Genomic DNA, 21050 nt, shown 5'->3' with positions numbered 1-21050 from the left:
GGTGGCACTCCTTGCTTCCCCTACTGGGCTGCTATAGAGGAAGATAAGAGGAGCCAGTTAGGCAAGAGGAAGTTGGTCTAGGGTCCAGTCTCTGCCCTGCTCTACTCCATAGAGGAGGATACAATTACTGTCCCCAATCCATCAGGGATGGTTTGGAGGTGGGGCTGCCTTTGGAAGGAAACCCAGTCCTTGGAATGGTCCTCAGGGCAGTTGGGAAGGCTCCCAGATCCCCAGAAGGTTTGGATGGGACATTTGATTCAGAAAGAGAGGGATTCTAGGAACATAGCTTTTGTCAATGAAACTGGGGAGGGGGGAAAGAACAGATCTCTAGGGCAAGAGAAGGAAACTTGGAAGGAGAAGACAGAGATGTATGTTTGAGAGTTAATGTTTACCTCATATCTGATTTTCATGGAGAGGAAGCATTGAGAAAGAGTGGCTAGGTCACCTAAAAATTTTTGCTTATTCAAAACACAGTGCCTCCTAAATCTGATTCCCTCCCAGCTGGCTCTTCCCTCTTCCTTGCTCCCCCTTACAATCCTTTCTTACTGCCTCACTTATGTTCCTATTCCTGCCTCTCAGGTCTGGTTTGAGAGTTGCCTTGGTTCAAATTCCATCCCACTTACTAGGTAGAGTGACCTTGGATGAGTCACTTTACTACTCCAGGCCTCAGTTTTCTCATTTATTAAAAATAAGAGAATTGGCCAAAATGGCCTCTGGGGTCTCTTCCAACTCTAATATATGATCTTAGAATCCTAGGATATCTCCTGGGAGACCTCCTGTGATTTTAACCTGGGTGATCCCACTTTCTGTCTTTTGTTATCCTAGCATTCTCTCTCTCTCTCTCTCTCTCTCTCTCTCTCTCTCTCTCTCTCTCTCTCTCTCTCTCTCTCTCTCTGCTGAACCCCTTTGGGAAATTCTCCTTGGCTAAGGGAGAAAAGGATCTTGAACCTGGCACCCTCAATCTAACTCTGTTGCTTTAGGACGATAGAGAAGTAGGAGAAGGAAGTCCTGAGGCAGGAAGTGTTGGGCGTGAGGGTTAGGGGGTGAAGGAGAAGGAAATTATGGCCTCCCCATCAGTCGTTAATGAAGTCTTCCTAGACCAGCCAGTGCTCCCCGTGTAGCCTCTCAATGGGCACAGGTGCTCAGGCTGCCACTGATTTGCAATGCAGATAGATACCTGGCTGCTGTCCCCAAACTTCTTGGATCTTATAAGAGGGTGCTGACTTCCGGACTGGGCTACTTGGGGCGGAGAGCACCATGTGAGGCAGGCTTCATTCTACTCTGCCTCCCACCCATCTGCTGGCCTTGCACTGCTCTCGTCTTCCAACTTCTAGCCCCCATTGTGCCCTGGCAACATGTCTCTGCTCCATCCTGTCCTGCTGCCCCCTGAAGTGAAGAGCTATCTAACCCGAGGAGAGCGCTTCATCAAATGGGATGATGTGAGTGGGGTAACAGAAGGGAGGACCCCGAACCCTGGGAAGAAGCTGGTGGTGGGGCACTTTCTTAGCAACCTACTCAGGTCAAGTGGTGAGGGGAGATCAGTGATTCTGGCTTTTCCCACTCTGGGCTGGGCTTTGGGAATGAAGACTTCACCCAAGACAAAGTGTGGGGTATGTCTGTAGATGTAAATGTGTTTTCCCCTCCTCTGCAGATTCATCTGTGTTGCTGTATGGTTGTAGTTGTATCCATATTGTTTTTTCTTAATATTTTATTTATTTTTCCAACTACAAGCAAAGATAGTTTTCAACAATCATTTTTGTAAAGCTTTGAGTTTCATATTTTTCTCCCTCCCAGTCCTCTCTCTTCCATTTTCCTGACTGAAAGTAATATAAGTTATGCATGTAAAACTATGTTAAATATATATCCATATTAATCATGTTGTGAAAGAAGAATCAAATCAAAAAGGAAGGGGAAAAAGCCATGAGGGGAAAAACCCCATAATACATAAATTTTAAAAACTGAAAAATAGTAAGCTTTGCTCTGCATTCAGATGCCACAGTTCCTTCTCTGGATGTGGATGGTATTTTCCATCACAAGTCCTTTAGAATTGTCTTTGATTATTGCACTGCTGAGATGAGCAAGTTCATCATGGCTGATCGTCACACATTGTTGCTATTAATGTGTACAGTGTTCTGGTTCTGCTCACTTCAATATCAGTTCATGCAAGTCTTTCCAGGCTTTTCTGAAGTCCCAATCCTCATGATTTCTTGCCGTATCCACTTTCTGAGCACACACCTTTGAAATATGTCTGTGGCTCTGTGTGACTCTTTCTCTGTGCTCATGGGTGGGTGTGGTTCAGAAGGTATCTCAATCAGTCAATGATCCAGCATTGAGTAAGTGCCTGCTGTGAGCAGTGTGGTGTGTGTGTGTGTGTGTGTGTGTGTGTGTGTGTGTGTGTGTGTGTCTCTGTGTGTGTGTGTGTGTGTGTGTGTGTGTCTGTGTGTGTGTGTGTGTGTGAGGCAGGGGATACAAAGACAGAATCGATATTCCTGCCTCCAAGGAGCTTTTATTCTAATGGTATGGTTGGATGTGTATCCCTGAACATGTGTTTCATCACTCCATGGCAGTTACTGGAAAATCGAGGTCAGTCTCCATTAATGATCTCAAAATAGTTATCCATTTGTCTCTTCCCATGGTCAACTAGAAGAATAAGGATTATTCTTTGATTGGGGGTTGAATCAGGGTGGCGCAGAGCAGGGAGGAGCACAAGCAAGGGAATCCACATTTATCTATTGCCTACAACATACATGGCCACCATTTTAAGATCTCATTGTATGCTCACAACAACCCTGGGAGGTAGGTGCTATCATATTATTCTCATTTTAGAGTTCAGGAAACTGAGGCAGAAAGAGATTAAATGATTTGCTCAGGGTCACACAGCTAGTAAATGTCTGAAGCTGGATTTGAACTCAGGTCTTCCTGACTCCGGTCCCAGGTCTCTATCCACTGTGTATCTACAGAAGAAAACTAGGATCAATAGTCAGGCAGGGAGATAGGGTTAGAGTAATGGAATCACAGCTCCTGTTGCCCAGTCTCGTGGTCAGGATTCCCCTTCCACCCCTCCCCATCCCATGGTCCTCAGGCTAGGATTCTGGTCCTCTACTGCTTCCTCTTCCAGGGGAGAGGATTGCTGGGACCAGTGAGCAGGGACTTCGAAGAACTGATTGTCCTTGCTCGGTTTCCTCAGGCTGCAGGTTGGTAGTGGAAGGGAACAGATAGGGTGAGATCTTGGAAAACCCCTACACAGAGCCTTCCATGCTGTCACAGTCAATAAAGGGGAGAATAGGGCTATCTGAATATGCTTTTATTGGTTTCAGGACTCAGCTTTCTTAAGTTTGTCCCATCAGCCCTGAAAGAAGAAATTTGCTTCATTCCCTACATGTTTCAGCAATTGAGACTTTGATCTGCTAGTGCCACTACAATCTATCTCTGATTCTTCATTTCCCTTAACCCTACCGAATCTCCCTAAGATATGTTCCCTCCCCACCCCCTGAACTTCTTTGCTTGGGCCACTAAAAAGAAAACCAGGAACCTCAGTTCCTCAGAGGAAGCAATGGGAGGAAGAAGAGACTGGAGGGTGGCTGTGGGGCCTAGGGAGCTGGAGGGGTGTGGAAAGATGAGACATGAACAAGGTTGCTATGGTGGACTCAGGAAATCCTCTCTCCAAGGGAGAGGTTCTTCCTGACTCTCTGGTAATCAAAGCTGTGCACCAAACTCCTTGCACCCACTGAATCTCAGGGGCAAGGAAGAGAAGCTTGGCTAGGGTTGCTTTCCTAGACTTTGGAATGTAAATCACTTGCTCTTAGGAAGAGGGTTTCTTCCTGGTGATGGAAATCAGATGGCATAAACTCACAGGATCAAAGTAGTAGCTGGAAGGGATCTTAGAAGTCCTTTAGACTAACCCCAACATTTTTATATATCATAGAATCCTACATACAGATTTGAAAGAAACTTTAATTTCATCTAATTCAGTTCTTGCATTTTATAATTGAGGAAAGTGAGGCCCAGAGAGGTTGGGACCTGCTAAAGTCACATGGGTAGTTAGTGGCAGAATTATAGGATTGAAAATAAGATTAAAACTCAGGTTCTGAGACCTGAGTCTAACATTTTTTCCCTATCAACAGACTGCTAACCTAGCAGACTAGAAAAGTCTGGGACACCACTAATTAAGTCTCTTCAATTACTATCCCTTTATGTAAAAGTATTAGGGGTCTCTAGGTGGTGCAGTGAAAAGAAAGCTGCCCCAGAATCAGGTGAGTCAGGAGGACCTGAGTTCAAATTCAGCCTGGTGAACCTGGGCAAGTCACTTAACCTAAATTGCCTTGCAAAGAAAGAATGTTTGATCCCCATGGTGACAGGTCCTGGCCCCTGAAGTATGGGAATAAGGGAGGGAATAAGGCTTTTTTTGGTGGGGGAAGGGAGAGCACCATTAATTAAGAGGACCATGATAGGGGTCCCTGGCAAGAGAAGAGAAACCAGGCTCAGAAGGATTTACAAACAAATTCTATCAATCCCTCCCAAAATAGCTAACTCCAACACTATGTAAATTGTTTCAAAAATAGAAAAAAAAGATAGTATCCTTCCAAACAATTTGAAACACTGTGGTACTAATACCTAAACCTAAAGTGAAAGGTGAAGTAGTCCTCTTAGTTCTGGGAAAGTGGATAACCAGCCAGTCTGAGAGCAAGGCTTGGTGACAGGGGACTTCTGAATTCCTCTGTGACTCTTCTCCGTCCCCTCCCCTTTCCCTACCTCTCTAAAGGTCAAAGCAGCTAATGGCCCCTGACCTGTGGATTCAACAAAGAAATATTTATCAAGTACCTATTTCCTATGGAGTTGATAGGAGTACAATAAGGAACAAAACACAGCTTTTCTTGGGAGGTACTCTTGATACCATGGGAAGAACATTCGATTTGGAGTCAAGGAATCTGCCTTCAATCATGCCCCTAACCCCCTAGGGGGTTAGAGGCATGGTACTTCCATGATCTAGAAAATCTGTGTAAAATCTTGACTTTCCCCTTGTAACAGAGAAGTCTGTTTTTTTCTTTTTCTTTTCATACATTACTTTTTTTGTAAAATTGGGTTAAGTATTTTTGGTCATAGGCTTTGTGTTATCTTCTAACTTTTGCATGTGGTCAGCAGCTTCTGCAAAACTCCCCCCAAATTCCCACTTAATTTCTGTCACCGACCCAAGATACATCACAACTTCAATGTGGGAAGTCAAGATGTGGAAGGGACAACTGTGGGCCTTGGGCAAGTCATTTAGTTTTTTCTTTGCCTCAATTTCCTTATATGTAAAATGAGGAGGTGGATTAAGACATCTTTTGAGTTCTAAATCTATGATCATATGATTCCCTCAAGGGACTTAACAATGTAGCTGGTAGGACAGGACATTCATAAAAAAGACAACTAAAAGATACAAGAAATGGTAAGTGGCAAATGAGTGGCATAAACAATAATAACAATAACTAGCATTTGCATAATGCTTTAAAGGTTGCAAAGCACTTTACAAATATTATCTCATTTGATTTGTATGCAAATGGTAATGCTTTGTTTCCTCTTTGTTTATGCTTGTTCCCTCAATTTCTTTTTCTTGTCTCATTGCCATGGCTATTCAGAATTTTATTAAATAATAGTGATCCTAGTGGACATTTTTGCTTTATCCCAGATTGTATTGGAAAGTCCTCTTAATATTTTACTATTACAGGTAAAGCTAGTTTTTTTAGTTTTCCATAGTTTTTTTTTAAAATATTAAAGAAATTTTATTTATTCCTTTTTGTCAAAAAACCAAAAACCCACTGCTATATTTTCTCTAAAGCCTTTCCATATTTATTATTTTTGTTATAGTATGATCTATTATATCTGTTGCTTGCTTGATGTTGAACCAACCCTGAACTTCAACATAATTATAGTGCATAATTTTGTGAAAAAATTATTCACTGACTATAGCCTTTTTATTAATAATATATTCCTCAAAATAAAATCTTTCAAAAAAGAGGAAGAAAAAATAATATATTCCACATTTTTATGTCAATATTCACTAAAGGTATTAATCTAAATGATTTTCATTCTCTATTTTAACTTTTCTGGGTTAGGTATTAGTACCACATTGTTTCAAAGGAAGTTTGGAATGATACTATCTTTTTTCCTATTTCTGAAACAATTCACATAGTGTTGGATTTAGCTATTTTGGGAGTGATTGATAGAATTTGTTTGTAAATCCTTCTTGAACCTGGCTTTTTCTTTGGGAGTTCATTCATAGTTTGTTCATTTACTTTTTCTGAGATTGGAATGTTCTGCACTAGGTAGTGTAGTGCCTAGAGCACTAGACTTGGAATCAGGAAGACTCATCTTCGTGAGTTCAAATTCAATCTGGGAAAGTGGATAACTGTGACCTTGAATAAATCACTTAATCCTATATGCCTCAATTTCCTCATTTGTAAAATGAGTTAGAAAAGGAAATAGCAAACTTCTCCTATGTCTTTGTCAAGAGAACTCTAAATAGGGTCACAAAGAGTCAGACATGACTGAATAACAACAAAAATAAAAATTACTTGGTCTGTCATTTTTTTGTAAGTATTTATTTGTTTCATTTAAGTTAGCCATTTTTGTCCTGAGATATTCTGGCTCAAACTCATTTGCCTGGCCTTCAATCCCAGGCTTACTCTCAGCTAATCAGGAAGCTTCCTGGAGGCTGCTGGGCTTTTGTTGCCCCACATACATTATTAATCATTTGCCTAAATAGATTTCCTGTCCCTCTACCCCTTTCCTACAAAATGGTTTCGAGTAGGAAATAAAATGAATTTAAGCATTAGAGAATTGAAGGGGCCTTGTAGACCTCTGGTCCAGCACATAGCTGAACAGGAATCCTCTCTACAGTGTCACCACAAGTGTCCATCCAGATCTCTAGGGAAGTGGAGCAGGGAATTCACTCTTGTCCAAAGGCGTTCCCTTTTGGACATTCCACTTTTGGGCTACTCAGATTGTTAGCAAGTTTTCCCTTACACCAAAGCTGATATTTTTGCCACTTTGTCCAAAGTGTGAGATACAATCAGTTTTCCCCAACACTTTGGAAGTAGGTTGCAGCACACAAAGTCAAGAAGCATTTGTTAAATGTCTACTCTGGTACTAGGGATATAAAGAAAAGTTAAAAAACTAGGGAGACAACTTACAAACAATCATGTACCAATAAGATATAGGCAGGACACATTGGAGAATATTTCTGAGGAAAGGTGCTAGGGGATCAGAAAATGTTGCTTGTAGAATGTAAAGGAAGTCAGGGAAGCTAGAGGCAGAGATGGGGTAGGAGTGGAACCTAGGCATGGGAGACAGCCAGTGAAAATGGAGCATCATTTGTGGGAGGGATGGCAAAAAGGCCTGTTACATAGGATCACAGAGTGTGTGAAGAGGAGTGAGGTGTAAAAAGACTGAAAAAATACCCTGAGAGACAGTTTCTGAGTAATCATCAATCAATAAATTGATGGTCAGTGGTTTCTCTGGGCAACCAAAGACCCCCAGGAGAGACCCAGAAAGCCATAAATAATTTTCTGAAAAGGGATGTTGCTAACAAATGAAAATCAACTCTGATTATTGGACATTTAATGAGTAGGTGGGCTTTAGCTCTCCTGCTGAGAATGCAGCTTGATCATGAGTCTCACACAGCCTCTAGCAATCTGGACAGGGGAATCCATCTCGAGATGGTTAGTTTTTTTTTTTTTTTGCTTCATGAACTGGATCACCCTGAACTCTAATGGAGGAGTACAAGGTCAGAGGTTCTTTTCCCCAGGGGAAGAGCTCTTCCAAATTAGATTCTATTTATACTCTAAATAGAAGTTAGGTCTCCTAATTGGGAAGGTTTTGGTCAAAAATTGAAGAGCATGTTTCTTGAGGGCTGGAAATCAACTAGTTATGTCCTTCAGAGACTGACATTAAGTGAGCTGAATCTTAATGAGAAAAGAGAAAGAGATCTGGATCCCAATTTAATAATTGGTTATTAATATAATAATAGTAAAATAATAATTTCTTTCAGTAGGAAGGGGTCAGATTATAAGGGGCTATAAAAGCCAAATAGAGAATATTACAATTGTGCATAGAAGTAATAAGGAGGCATTGAAGTTTACTGAATAGGGGAAAATGACATGGTTTTTCAGGAAAAGCTCTGGGAACTTCTTAGCTTTGTGCTACTGCTTCAAGGAGGATTGGGGCTAGAGTTGGAACCTGAGGAAAGACTGGGGCTTGGAAAACTATAGGATGGTATATAGGAAATTGAATGCTAGACTTGAAGTCAGGAAGACCTGCCTTCAAAAACCACTTTCCATGCCTCCTAGCTATTGTTGTTCCACCTTCATTTTGAAGAGGACTGATGTTATCATGGATGATATCTTGACTTGTGGAATGAATTGCATTTAAGTGAGACAGAGTTACACAAAATCATCAGCCTCACTTTCTCTTCCTGAGATCCTTTGGCAAGACAAAAGTCAAAATGACTGGTGATGTTCCAGGATGCAGTGGATGTCTTTGGCATAGATTCCTGACCAAGCTCACAGAATCTACTAGCTACATGACTGGAAAAATCACCTTCCCTAGCTAGGATTTCATTTTCTCATCTGTAAAATGGGAGGAATAATACTTGTAATGCCTACCTTATAAAACTTTTTTTTGAAAACTTGAGAAATGTTTTATAATATATATATGTATATATTATGTATATATATATATATATAAATGGAAATAATAGCTAACATTTACATAGATGGTGCTAAATCTTTTGCAATTATTTCACTGGATCCTCACAACAACCCTGGAAGGTAGGTGCTGTTATTATCTTCATGTTACAGATGAGGAAACTGAAATGTGTGTGTGTATGTGTGTGTGTATGTGTACATGTCTGACTGTCTATTATATGAGAATAGTACAAGCAAGGAGGTGGAGGTGGGAATGTACGTGGCACATTTGTTTGATCCTGAAATGGGCCAAGAAGGTTTATTTTATCACAGGAAGGCATGAAGAAGATTTTGGATGTCAAGCTATATGAGGTTTAGACTTTGTTTCAGGGGTCTCCAAACTTTTTTGAGGACACATCTCCATCAGTTAAAAAAAAATTGTGCATATAGACACAATATATATTTATTTACATATTTATAAATCATATGCTTACATATAATGTATAGCAAGTTATATATTATTTATATAAAATATATAGCATTATATATTAATTTGTCTTATAATAACATCTATAATTATATATTATATATAATCCCTATATAATAATATACTTTATATTATATAACATTATCCATAATGGTATACAGTATGTATTTATTTATCTACTTAGTTCTAAATTATATACATTTACAGCATGGCATAGTGAATAGAGAGCTGCCTCTAGAGGTAAGAAGCCCTGAGTTCGCCTACTAGACATATAGAAGATGTGTGACCCTAGGCATTTTAGCTCTGTCTCCCAGGAAACTCTCTAGGGCCATAAGTCACAAAAGAACTGTGACTCTGCATTTGTAGAGGGAGATTCTTCATTCATCATTCCCCAGATGATTGATGGAAACACCTATCACCAATGCAGATTTGTAACTAGAGCAATGAAATTCTAGATCTGCTTCCTATCCTATTTCCATTTGTATTCTATTGTACTAATAATCATGTACATTTTAAAACTTATACAAAAATAAAAATTTAACAGGATGAGATGAAAGATGAAAAGATGAAAATCATATTTGATTATAGAATCAGTGAGGAGCTACTGGAGTTTACTGAGTAGGAGAATAATTTGACCAGACCTGAGATTGAGAATATCAATTTGGCTGCCTTATGGATGGGCTAGAGCTGGGGAAAGTCTGGAGACCAAGAAACCAATTAGAAGTCTATTGTAGGGCAGCTAGGTGGCATAGTGTATAAAGCACCGGCCTTGAAGTCAGGAGTACCTGGGTTCAAATCCGGTCTCAGACACTTAATAATTACCTAGCTGTGTGCCCTTGGGCAAGCCACTTAACCCTGTTTGCCTTGCAAAAATCTAAAATAAAAAAAAGAAGAAATCTATTGTAATAGATTTGGTGACTGATGAGGGGTGGAGGATGGTGAATGAGGAGTCAAGAATGACAGTGAGGGGTTGCAAACCTGGGAGACCAGAAGTATGATCATATCCTGGACCAAATAGGGAAGTTTAAAAGAGGGATATATATTTTGGGAAAGATTGTAAATGTGATATTTACAATGTAGTTCATAATCTCTTCATGCTTACCTGTCCTTTGCAACTCATTCTTTTTCATCCATAAAGAAAAGGGTATGGGGGTGGATCTTGCTCAGTAATGCAGAGCCTTCCTGCTGAGGGGCAACTGCTACAGACAAGAATTGATCTGGGGACAGGGTTTGGGGATGCTGAGGAGTGGGAAGGAGACAAAGAATCCAGCTATTATGGATGCCTGGGTAATGCTTAGGGGAGAAAATATCTAATAGAAAATGGTTTTCAGCAGTTAACCGATAATGAATCCTCACCTTTTGAGAAAAGGCCATGAGATACAGCAATTAAAAGATCACTTGTAATTTTGGAAAGAATAGTCTCAGGTGAGTGATGAGGTCCAAAGTCAGGCTGCAGAGGGATTAGAAGTGAGTTAGAAAGCATCAATTAGAGGCACTGAGGCAAATAGCTTCCCCCATCAGTTTAACTGAGAAAAGGAAGAGATAGATACAATGCTATAGCTAGAGGGTATGGTCAGATGAGGTTTGGTAAGGGTGAAAGAGATATAGGATCATTTATAGGCTGCAGAGAAAGAGCCAGTAGATGGGGAGATTAGATAAGAAGAGAGGCTCTTTTAAAGTAGGGTTGATTCTGTTAGAGAAGATAGGAAGAGATCATGGGGGAGTAGAGAGGGATTACTTTGACAAGGAGAAGGACCATCTTTTTATGAGAGATCTGGAGCCAAGAACAAATCTCAAGGTGCCTTGAAACAATTCAGCTTGGTCTAAGGAAGAGAGAAGGGGAGAGGGATAAAGTGGGGACAGAGAGGGATGGGAGGAAGATAGGTGCTGAACCACAGGACTGAGCTCCTTTCTCTCTACAGGAGACTTCAGTGGCATCCCCAGTCATCCTTCGTGTGGATCCCAATGGCTATTACTTATATTGGACATATCAAAGCAAGGTGAGAGCAACCTATAATCCCTTTCCCTCTGTCTTTGCCTACAGCTCAAACTTATTCTACCAACAAAGAGGAGATGGTTTCTGAGATAGTTCAAAGAAGTATGTATAGAAGAGAAGTCCCTAAACTATAGGTCAAGCTCTCAGGACTTCCCATTGGAACAGGATGAAAAGGACTGCATGTCCCCAACCTCTGGGTAGGGTTGGAGTCTAGGCCCAGAGACAGTGCCCAGATGATGAGCTCTGCCTACTTCTGAACATAGTCTGGGTTTCACTTCCTCTAAAAAAGCAGCTGGGAAACTACAGAACTCTCCCACTCTCAACCAGTCAACCATTCTATAACACACACACACACACACACACACACATACACAAACACTCTCACACATACATGCACACACACACACACACACACACACACACACACCCTGATGAGACACCAAGTTTCTTCTATCTAGTTGATGCCTGGACCCCAGCATCCTTGGGAAGAAGAGGAGTGGGTTTTGGGATACCTTATAAACAAAATGTTGGGAAAATGTAAAGTCCACAAAGGGAAGGTCTGAGTCAGGCTCCACCAGGATGACTGAAGGGAGGAAAAGAAAAGTCAAGACAGAATCCAGAGATACAAGGGGGTGACTGGTCTTCCTTAGGTCCTCACAAAGGTCAAACAGTAAGATTAGAGTTGGAAGAGGTAATAAAAATCATTTAGAGTATGAGTCCTTCATTTTACAGAAGAGGAAGCTGAGAGACAGAGAGGGAAATGATTTGTCCAAGATAACATAGTTATTTAGTGACTGAACTTAGATCAGAGCCTAAATTTTTAATCCCTGAGCCAGAATTCTGTCAGTTCTAAAGAGAAGAAGGGAAGAGTAGAGTAAGAGAGGACTGATGAAATGACAAATAAGAAGAAAAGGGAAGAAATCCAGAAACAGGAAGACTGTTTCCATGATCTCTCTAACTATACTACCTTTTTCTAGGAAAAAAGGGGGCTTGTACATCTATAGTCAGATTTTCTTTTGGAGCGTGTATTTGGACAGATCATTTTTAGGGGTTAACAGAAGTTAACCTATGGCTTTCCCATTCTCTCATCTTAACTCTGTTTTACTCCTTTTTATCTCTTTCTTCTTCTCAAACCCTGGTTATTTCAGGAGATGGAATTCCTGGACATCACCAGCATTCGGGACACTCGGTTTGGAAAGTTTGCTAAGATGCCCAAGGTAAATAAGATTATGTGGATCCTGCTGGGGCAGGAGAGAGGGAAAGAAAGGGTCAAAGCTAAGGTAAAAAAAAGAATAAGGGGTGGCTGGGGAGCACACCCTGGAACAGACTGGGGTAGAGATAACTGAATTCTGTGTAAGAAGGGAATTTCCAAGGTTAGAGGCAACTCCTAGGGCCAAGGGCTAAAGGGATATATTCTCAGCTGCCTAAATATACCATCCTTGGGTTCCTTGGTCTTTCCTCAAATCCTTGAGGAGATGCTGTCCTCCCTCCCTCTCACCAAAGGAAAAAAAAAAGATCTGGGAGCTGGTAGAGAAAGTCAGGGAAGAAAAAGAGTTGACTTGAAGTTTTGTCTAGAGTTCATCTCTCTGAACCACCTTACCCTTGGATGGCCAGCCTCTCCCACACCACATGCTTCAACTCTCCCTTGCCTCTTTCTTTTTGATAATGAAAGGATAGAGTATACATGATTCTCAGGAAGGTGTAGAGAGGTGTGTGGTTTGGGGTCTCCCCCTAACTGAGCATGATGTATCCTATGGATGAAATTCTTGGGCAAGGGGGGCAGTTTCCTAGCTTGCCCTCTCTCTTGCTATACTTCCCCACACTTCATATACTTCCTGAATGGGACTATTGCAGACCCAGAAACTTCGGGAGGTTTTCAACTTGGACTTTCCTGACAATACCTTCCTGCTGAAGACATTGACAGTGGTATCTGGCCCAGACATGGTGGACCTGACCTTCCATAACTTTGTTTCCTATAAAGAAAATGTCAGCAAGGTGTGTGTGTGTGTGTGTGTGTGTGTGTGTGTGTGTGTGTGTGTGTGTGTATGGTTGTGGGTGTGTGTGGGGGGGGTATAAGAGGGGTGGGTAGGAAGGAGAAATCCAAGAAGTGGGGAGAAGAAACTAGATGGCACAGTGGATAAAACTTCCGGAGTCGGGAAGACCTGAGTTCAAATCCAGCCTTAGCTGTGTGGTCAAATCATTTAATTCTGATTGCCTTAAAATGTGAGGAAAGGTCTGAGGAAACAGTATACCAGCTCAGAGGAGAGGAGAGGAGCCTGTCATCTCATGGGTAATCCCATTGAGAGCCTCATTTCAGAGGAAAGGGGAGAGGAAGAAACATTCCTTGGGTTTATGATGGACCCTAGACCCTGTTATCTCATCCATTGCTTCTCATAGGACTGGGCTGAAGATGTTCTGGCCTTGGCTAAGGACCCATTAGCAGCTAATGCCCCCCGGAGCAGATTCCTGGATAAGATGTGAGTGATTTTCTTGCCTTTCTCCCCTATTGATAATCACTCCCACCTTCCCCACTAGACTTTTATAGCTAAGTTTCTGGGGACTGGATGTGTGTTGGGGGAGAGAGAGAGGAGGAAGGAGGGATGAGGAACTAGAACCTTACAGGTTGATTTCCTTTCACCCCAGCCTAGTAAAACTCAAGATGCAGCTTAATCCAGAAGGAAAGATCCCTGTGAAGAAGTGAGTACAAGAAATTCCCATCACCCTCTAGGTTTGGCACCTTCCCCCCCACCTTTTCCTCTACTACATATATCCTTTTCCTGACCCCCTTTCCAAATTTGTACCATTCTCTTACCTCTTCCCCCTTTAGTTTTTTTCAGATGTTTCCTGCTGACCGGAAACGAGTTGAGGCTGCCCTCAGTGCCTGTCATCTTCCCAAGGGCAAAGTGAGTATGGAATTCTCTCTCTATCCCATCCCCATCCTCATTTCCTCCTGCTCTCATTCAAGGGTAGTTGCATTGTCAGAAACCCCCTTAAATGGAGAAGCCTATGGAAGAGTGATGGAGTCAGCTTTCTTTAGGTAAATTTACTGAGAATATCCTCATCTTTTTCTACGAATTCTTAGTTCTCATTTCTTATAAATAATAATAATGATAATTTTACAAGATAGTTTTTTGTTTGTTTGTTTGTTTTTAGTTTTTGCAAGGCAATGGAGTTAAGTGGCTTGCCTAAGGCCACACAGTTAGGTAATTATTAAGGGTCTGAGGCTGGATTTGAACTCAGGTACTCCTGACTCCAGGGACTGGTGCTCTATCCACTTTGCCACCTAGCCACCCCACAAGATAGTGTTTTAAAGTTTGCAATGTACTTTCCACATGTTATCTGATTTGATCCTCACCACAACCCTGTGGGGTAGTTGCTATTATTATTCTTATTAACAGATGAAAAAACTGAGGCTAAAAGAATGCAGGGCTTCCTGACCTCAGGTCAATACTCTATCCTTCCTACCCATGTTTCCTTTTATATATAAATGACCCTCCTGATCCTCTCATCATCAAGGAACAGACTTTGAGTTATGTTTTCAAGTAGTAGAAGTGATAGTGAAGGGTCTAGGCATCTTGGAATCTAGAAAGTCCAAGTTAATTGTGATTTGTCAGTCCTTATTCATCTGTGCAATAAGAGGAGTTGGTCCAGATTAGTGATGTCAGACTCAGAGAAAAAGGGAGGGAGAGGGTACAGAACCGCATCTAAGGATCCCAGTGTATCACAAATTGACCTAGAAAACCCCATGTGTTTACATATTTCTTTATTTGTCAATAAATGAACACACACCTAACCAGTAAAGGAATTACATTTTAATCTGGTTCAGTCTACAGGGGTGGGGATGGGGTTGGGGGCAGTGTTGTGAGACTCATGAAGATCTTGTATTTGATAGCTGTAGTCTAGATCAAAGTGTGGTGATGGGCTTCTGGGGGGTCCTTGAGACATTTTCAAGTTCACAAGGACAAACTATTTTCATGATACCAAGGCTGCTGGTGGCTCAGTGAATGGAGCCCTGGGCTGGGAGTTAGGAATCAGGCCTCAGATTCTTACTGGCTATTTGACCCTGGGCAAGTCACTTAATCCTCTTCCTCTCAGTTTTTTCATCTGTAATATGAGCTGGAGAAGTAAATGGCAAACCAGTCTTGAATATTTGCCAAGAAAGAAGTGTAGAACACATCTGAACAACAAAGACATTTTAATTTCTAATATGCTAATTATAGATAGATATAGCCCACATAAACAGAACCTCTCCTTAAAGTAAGTAAACAGACCCAAAACTTTGAGAATTACCAGTCTATACAATCTCCTGGGTCTCTTCTAGCTATGACATTTTAAAATTTCTTTTCATTTTTGACTGAACCTATGATTTCACTGGCATAGTAAACACTTGATGAGGAAACCCCTTCATCCATACAGATCTGTAATTACATGACAATGTTCATTCTCTATATGTGTATACCCAGAATCTGGCAATTAGGAGATATTTAATAAGTACTTATTGATTAAATAATTTTAAGGAGAACTGAGAAGGTTTTTAATAGATTAAGTGAAATCTCACCGTCAGTATATTACAAGCAGCATTTGAACCCAGATCTCTCTGACTGTGAGAGAAGCTCTTTATCCTCTTCATCATATTGCCCCTTAAAGTTCTGATGGACTACAATTCTGTATAGAATTGCTGTTGGGGACCCTCTAGTGTCCTCTTCATGGTAAAACTCACTATTGCTACCAACACTAAGGAGATCCTAAATAGAGGAGGTCTCAAGGCATAATAGGAGTAATGTGGTGTCAGAAAATCTAGTTTCTTGGGCTCAATTTGAGTTTCTTCAGCCTTGGATAAAGAGAGTCAGGGGAAAGAGAAGTGAATTTGGAGTTAGAAAGACTTGAATTCTAATCAGAGATGTGTTGGTATACATTTAACAATCGACTTTCCTGGGAAAAAATGTAACATGATAAACTTTTAAGTTTATTCTACATTATTAATATTACCTCCATCGCTTTCTTAAGTCCAGCCAATCAACAAAACAATGAAACATTTGTGACATTTGCTGATTTTCTGAGATTATAAGAACTCACAATAAAAATTTAACCATCAACTTCCTGGAGCAGATTCTAACTAGCTCAGTTAGTTCTAATCTTGGTTTTGAAACTTACTACCTCTGAATTTCAACTCTAGTTTTCTCAAAAATAGGAAGTGAGATTAGTTGATTTTCAAAGTTCCTTCCACCTTTTAAAATTCTCTCCTCCTAAGTCATTTGGCCTGTATCAACTTTAGTCTCCACAGGGAAACTTGCAGGGCTTTCTTATTGGCCTGGTCATTATAAACTCTCAATGTGCCTCTGTTTAAAGTGCTAAGTATCACTCCTGACTTGGTGCAGCCTTGCCAAACCCCTGCTGTAGACAGAAGTCCTGACCTTGACCAATAGGGCAGTACCAATCCCTGACTCCTCTCCCTAGCTCATTCCTCAGCTGCTGCCTTGGTGAGTTTACAAGTGATGGGAGGAAGCCCCAGCTAACTGCCAAACTCAGCCAGTGAGCCATTGTCACCCTTTCCTATATAGGCCAGCCATAGCCTTAGGTCTTTGGACTGGGCTTTGGCATGTCTGGATCTACTCCTTGTAGAATCCTAGGGTCTTTTCCTACAAGTGGCTCTCAGCCCTAATCTTTCTCTAGGGCTCTCCCCGAGATTTTCTTCCTTTGTGTCTTCTCTCCCTTCTACATGGCACAGAAGATAGAACCCTGGGACTGGAATCAGGAAGACCTGAGTACAAATGGAGCTTGAGACACTCACTTAACTGGGTGACCCTGGGCAAGTCACTTAATCTCTCTCAGCCTCAGTTTCCTTATCTGTAAAATGAGGACAACAATAGCATCTAACCTCCCAAGGTTGCTGTGAGGATCAAATGAGATATTTATAAAATGATTAGCACAGTGACTGGCCTTGCACATACAGGGATTCTAAATGCTCATTGAATTGGAATTTGACAGTATTGTCAAAAGCATTTTGAGGGGTGGCTAGGTGGCGTAGTTGGAGCGGCTAGGTGGCGTAGTGGATAAAGCACCGGCCTTGGAGTCAGGAGCACCTGGGTTCAAATCTGGTCTCAGACACTTAATAATTACCCAGCTGTGTGGCCTTGGGCAAGCCACTTAACCCCATTTGCCTTGCAAAAAAAAAAATCTAAAAAAAAAAGCATTTTGGGAAGGTTGACCTCAAAGAAAATATATGAGAAGACCCTTCTCACCCTGCCTGCTTCTGATTTTCAGAAGTGGGGATCCACAGATGTGAAACATTGGCATATTTTTAAATATTTTAAATATGTTTTATCTTCCCTTTTTTAATTTAAAAATTATTTGTGGTAGGGATGTCTCTCTGGGTAAGAGGAAGGAAAGGAATCTAGGTGATGAAAAAACAAAGAAATCAATAAAAATATTTTTAAAAAAGTACTTTTGAGAAATTTAAACAACATTTTATGGGTTATTATTGCCTTTTTTCCTACAGAAATTAATGTAGAGCCTCGAATATAGTAGGTGCTCAATAACTATTTGTTAATTAATTGGAGCTGGAGGTCTTTTCCTCCTTCAACCTCAATTGGTCCCTGGTGTCTGGTATCTTACATCCTTTCTGCATTGAGCAGGGGATGGGGGAGGGTTCTTTCTATCTTAAATTTTTTTTATTCATTTTAAGCTTAAATACAAAAAAGACAGAAAGAACATTTTCATGTTCACAGCAAACACAAATGAAGGATTCAATATAAAAACACGAATCTCCATTTAACAGTTTATTCTTTTGAAAAATTTATGTAATAAATAGTACACAATTTTGCAAATTTGCCCTGCTTTTCTGAGCTTCCTTTTGAGTTTTTTGTTTTTTGCTATGTGTTTTTAAAAGTTTTTTCCCCTCTCTCTCCTTACCCCAAACAAGGGAAGGTCACCACCAGACACAGATATGTATATATGTTTATATATATAAACATATATACATATGTATGTGTGTATGTAAAGCCATACTACACATGCTTTCATTTATCAGTTCTTTCTCTGGTGGTGGATACATCTTTTTTTTCCCATAGGTCCTTTGTAGCTGATTTGAGTATAACACTCAGAATAATTTAGTCATTCACAATTATGCTTCAAACGATATTATTACTGTATACAATGTTCTTTTGGTTCTGCTCATTTTATTTTTCTAAAATCATCCAGTTCGTCACTTTTAATAGTACAGTAGTATTCCATTACAATCATATACCACAACTTCTTTAGTCATTCCCCAATTGATGGGTATCCCCTCAATTTCCAGTTCTTTAGCATGACAAAAACAGTTGCCATAAATATTTTAGAACATAGAAGGTCTTTTTCTTTTTCCCTGATCACAGACCTAATGATGGAATTGCTGGGTCAAAGGGTACACAGTTTTATACCTCTTTGGTCAGGGGGGAGTTCTGAAGGGGAGGAATTGGTAGAGAGTTCATTAACCACCCATTTGTGCTCCCTGCCCCTTCCCAACCCTAGAATGATTCCATCAACCCTGAGGATTTCCCTGAGCCTGTCTACAGAAGTTTTCTAATGAATCTATGTCCCCGACCTGAAATCGATGAGATCTTCACCTCTCAGTGAGTTTTCTGGGCATGAATCTAGGACATGGTTTATGGGAGGAAGGCTACACTGACCTGGGATGAGGGGATTGGATAATTAGAGGCAGGATCAGCAGGCTTTGACCTTCTATAGTAGACATCAGTGCATTGGATCAGGAGCTTATTAGAGTCACCCCAGAATCTCTGGAGATTGTGAATCTAAAATTTTTCCTTCCTCACTTGGACTGCAGTCATTCCAAAGCAAAGCCTTACATGACCAAGGAGCATCTGACCAAATTCATCAACCAAAAACAGCGTGATGCCCGGCTCAACTCCCTTCTCTTCCCACCAGCCCGACCTGATCAAGTGCAATGCCTCATTGAAAAGTATGAGCCCAGTGGCATCAACATTCAAAGGGGTAAGACTCCAAACCCTTACCTATAACTTTTTTTTAACCTTTGTCCCTCTTTTTATCTTCTTATACTTGTGTTTCCAACTCTATTTTCCTCTTATCTTGTGGTTCCAGGCACTTTTTCAGTCATTCTCTCTGAGCTATAGCCAAACCTTCTTCCCTCCCTCCCTAACTCAGTAAGATCTCCTGGTTCTCTCTCTCTCTCTCTCTCTCTCTCTCTCTCTCTCTCTCTCTCTCTCTCTCTCTCTCTCTCTCTCTCATCCTGTCTCCCTGCCCTTGCTCCTTAGACTTTCCCCAAATAATGGAACCTCTTTCTTCCTTAGGCCAGCTATCCCCAGAGGGGATGGTTTGGTTTCTCTGTGGTCCGGAGAACAGCATAGTAGCCCAGGACAAGTTGATACTGCACCAGGACATGAGCCAGCCTCTGAATCACTACTTCATCAACTCCTCCCACAATACTTATCTCACAGGTGAGGCTCCTTACTTCAGAATAAGGATATTTGGATAGTCCTCCTATATAACTATAGCGAGGTGAATGGGCTTTTTGCCCTGTAGTGTTGCATTTAGAAGGTATTTCAGCAATTGAATATTAATCTCCCCTCCCCCTCCCACACATACACACATACATACATACATACATACATACTCTCCTACCTCAAATGAGGAGTGCTTAATCCAGTCACAAAACATTGCTAGTTATGGCTCTGCTTCAATTCATCTGCTTACCTTTACCTCCATCTTTGACCTTTGACTGAAAACCTAATCCCTTATTTCCTGTCCTCTTCCCCACACTCTAGCTCTAAGGTTTGAGGATGCTGCCAGAAGCAGAATTGGCATCATGGTTCAGTAGCTAAGGCACTGAACTTAGAGTCAGATTAGATCTCACAGATTCCATCTCAGACAAATTTCTGTCCTTTTAAAAAATATTTCACTCTTTGATTTGTTTTAGATACTAAAAGTGATAAAATGAAAAGTGACTGACAATTTAGGGTGCTAGGAGAGACTAAAACAGTAGCTGTGTGACACCTCTCTGTGTCTTAGTTTTCTTATCTGTAAAATGAAAGGGATAGATTTAAAGACTTTCAACTTTAACCCTAAGTGATCCTACCTTATCTTCTTGTTCAGCTGGTCAGTTCTCAGGACCCTCATCCTCAGAGATGTACAGACAGGTTTTGCTCTCTGGCTGCCGATGTGTAGAACTTGACTGTTGGAAAGGGAAGCCTCCTGAGGAAGAGCCGATCATTACTCATGGTTTCACTATGACCACAGACATTTTGTTCAAGGTGAGATAAGGGGGAAAGAGAAGGAGAAAGGAAGATCATGATGACTAAGATCTGGGAGGACTCAAGAGAAGAGCAGAGATCTAAAACTTTAAGGAAAGAAGTCTGGTGGAGAGTTGGAGGAAATAGATTATGGGGTGGGAGGGGAAAGGGGTTGTGTGAAGGGAATTCTTGGAATTCTAATCATCACACATTCCTGTCTTCCAGGATGCAATAGAGGCTATAGCTGAGAGTGCCTTTAAGACCTCACTGTACCCTGTCATCCTGTCTTTTGAAAATCATGTGGACTCGTGAGTATTCTTCTTGTATTCCCAACCTCTCATCTCTTCCTCTAAGTGTTCTACTTCTATTTCTTAAAGTTCTGTTCAGTTTGCTCAAGACCCTATAAATTCCCCTAAGTCCTTAGTCCCTGTGATCCAGACTTTCCTGTGACCCTTGGACCAATCTATCTTGGTAATCACATTTAATGGAAAGGGATAGGCAGCCAAGATAGCTCAGAGGCACATATCTTTCTCTATGAGATCAGATGGGATATGGGATGAAGCCTCTCTCTGAGATCCACAGGCCACACATTGTTCCCCTAACTCTCTTTGCTTGGTTGTTTTTTTTTAATATTAATTAAAATTTTTTTTAATTTAAAA

The 21050-nt window shown here is 40.9% G+C and overlaps 1 protein-coding gene across 2 annotated transcripts in view; it reads left to right on the top strand.

The window, feature by feature from the left end:
- The first annotated feature begins 1007 nt into the window (after positions 1–1007).
- The window catches only part of PLCB2 (phospholipase C beta 2), a 39701-nt gene continuing 19658 nt past the window's right edge, over positions 1008–21050 (top strand). The window contains exons 1-12 of one of the 2 annotated variants that reach the window (XM_074235097.1): positions 1008–1439; positions 11073–11150; positions 12295–12363; positions 13001–13141; positions 13544–13623; positions 13790–13843; positions 13974–14049; positions 18656–18756; positions 18969–19135; positions 19453–19599; positions 20255–20412; positions 20617–20699. In XM_074235097.1, the coding sequence (XP_074091198.1) occupies positions 1356–1439; positions 11073–11150; positions 12295–12363; positions 13001–13141; positions 13544–13623; positions 13790–13843; positions 13974–14049; positions 18656–18756; positions 18969–19135; positions 19453–19599; positions 20255–20412; positions 20617–20699 (1238 nt within the window). In that variant the 5' untranslated portion in view covers positions 1008–1355. The remainder of the gene's footprint in view (positions 1440–11072; positions 11151–12294; positions 12364–13000; positions 13142–13543; positions 13624–13789; positions 13844–13973; positions 14050–18655; positions 18757–18968; positions 19136–19452; positions 19600–20254; positions 20413–20616; positions 20700–21050) is intronic. The other variant, XM_074235098.1, reaches the window with a different exon arrangement.

Source organism: Macrotis lagotis, chromosome 4 (assembly GCF_037893015.1).
Source record: "Macrotis lagotis isolate mMagLag1 chromosome 4, bilby.v1.9.chrom.fasta, whole genome shotgun sequence".
Classification (NCBI taxonomy): domain Eukaryota; kingdom Metazoa; phylum Chordata; class Mammalia; order Peramelemorphia; family Peramelidae; genus Macrotis; species Macrotis lagotis.
The sequence above is the reverse complement of the archived record's forward strand: the minus strand, read 5'-3'. Positions and strand labels throughout refer to the sequence as shown.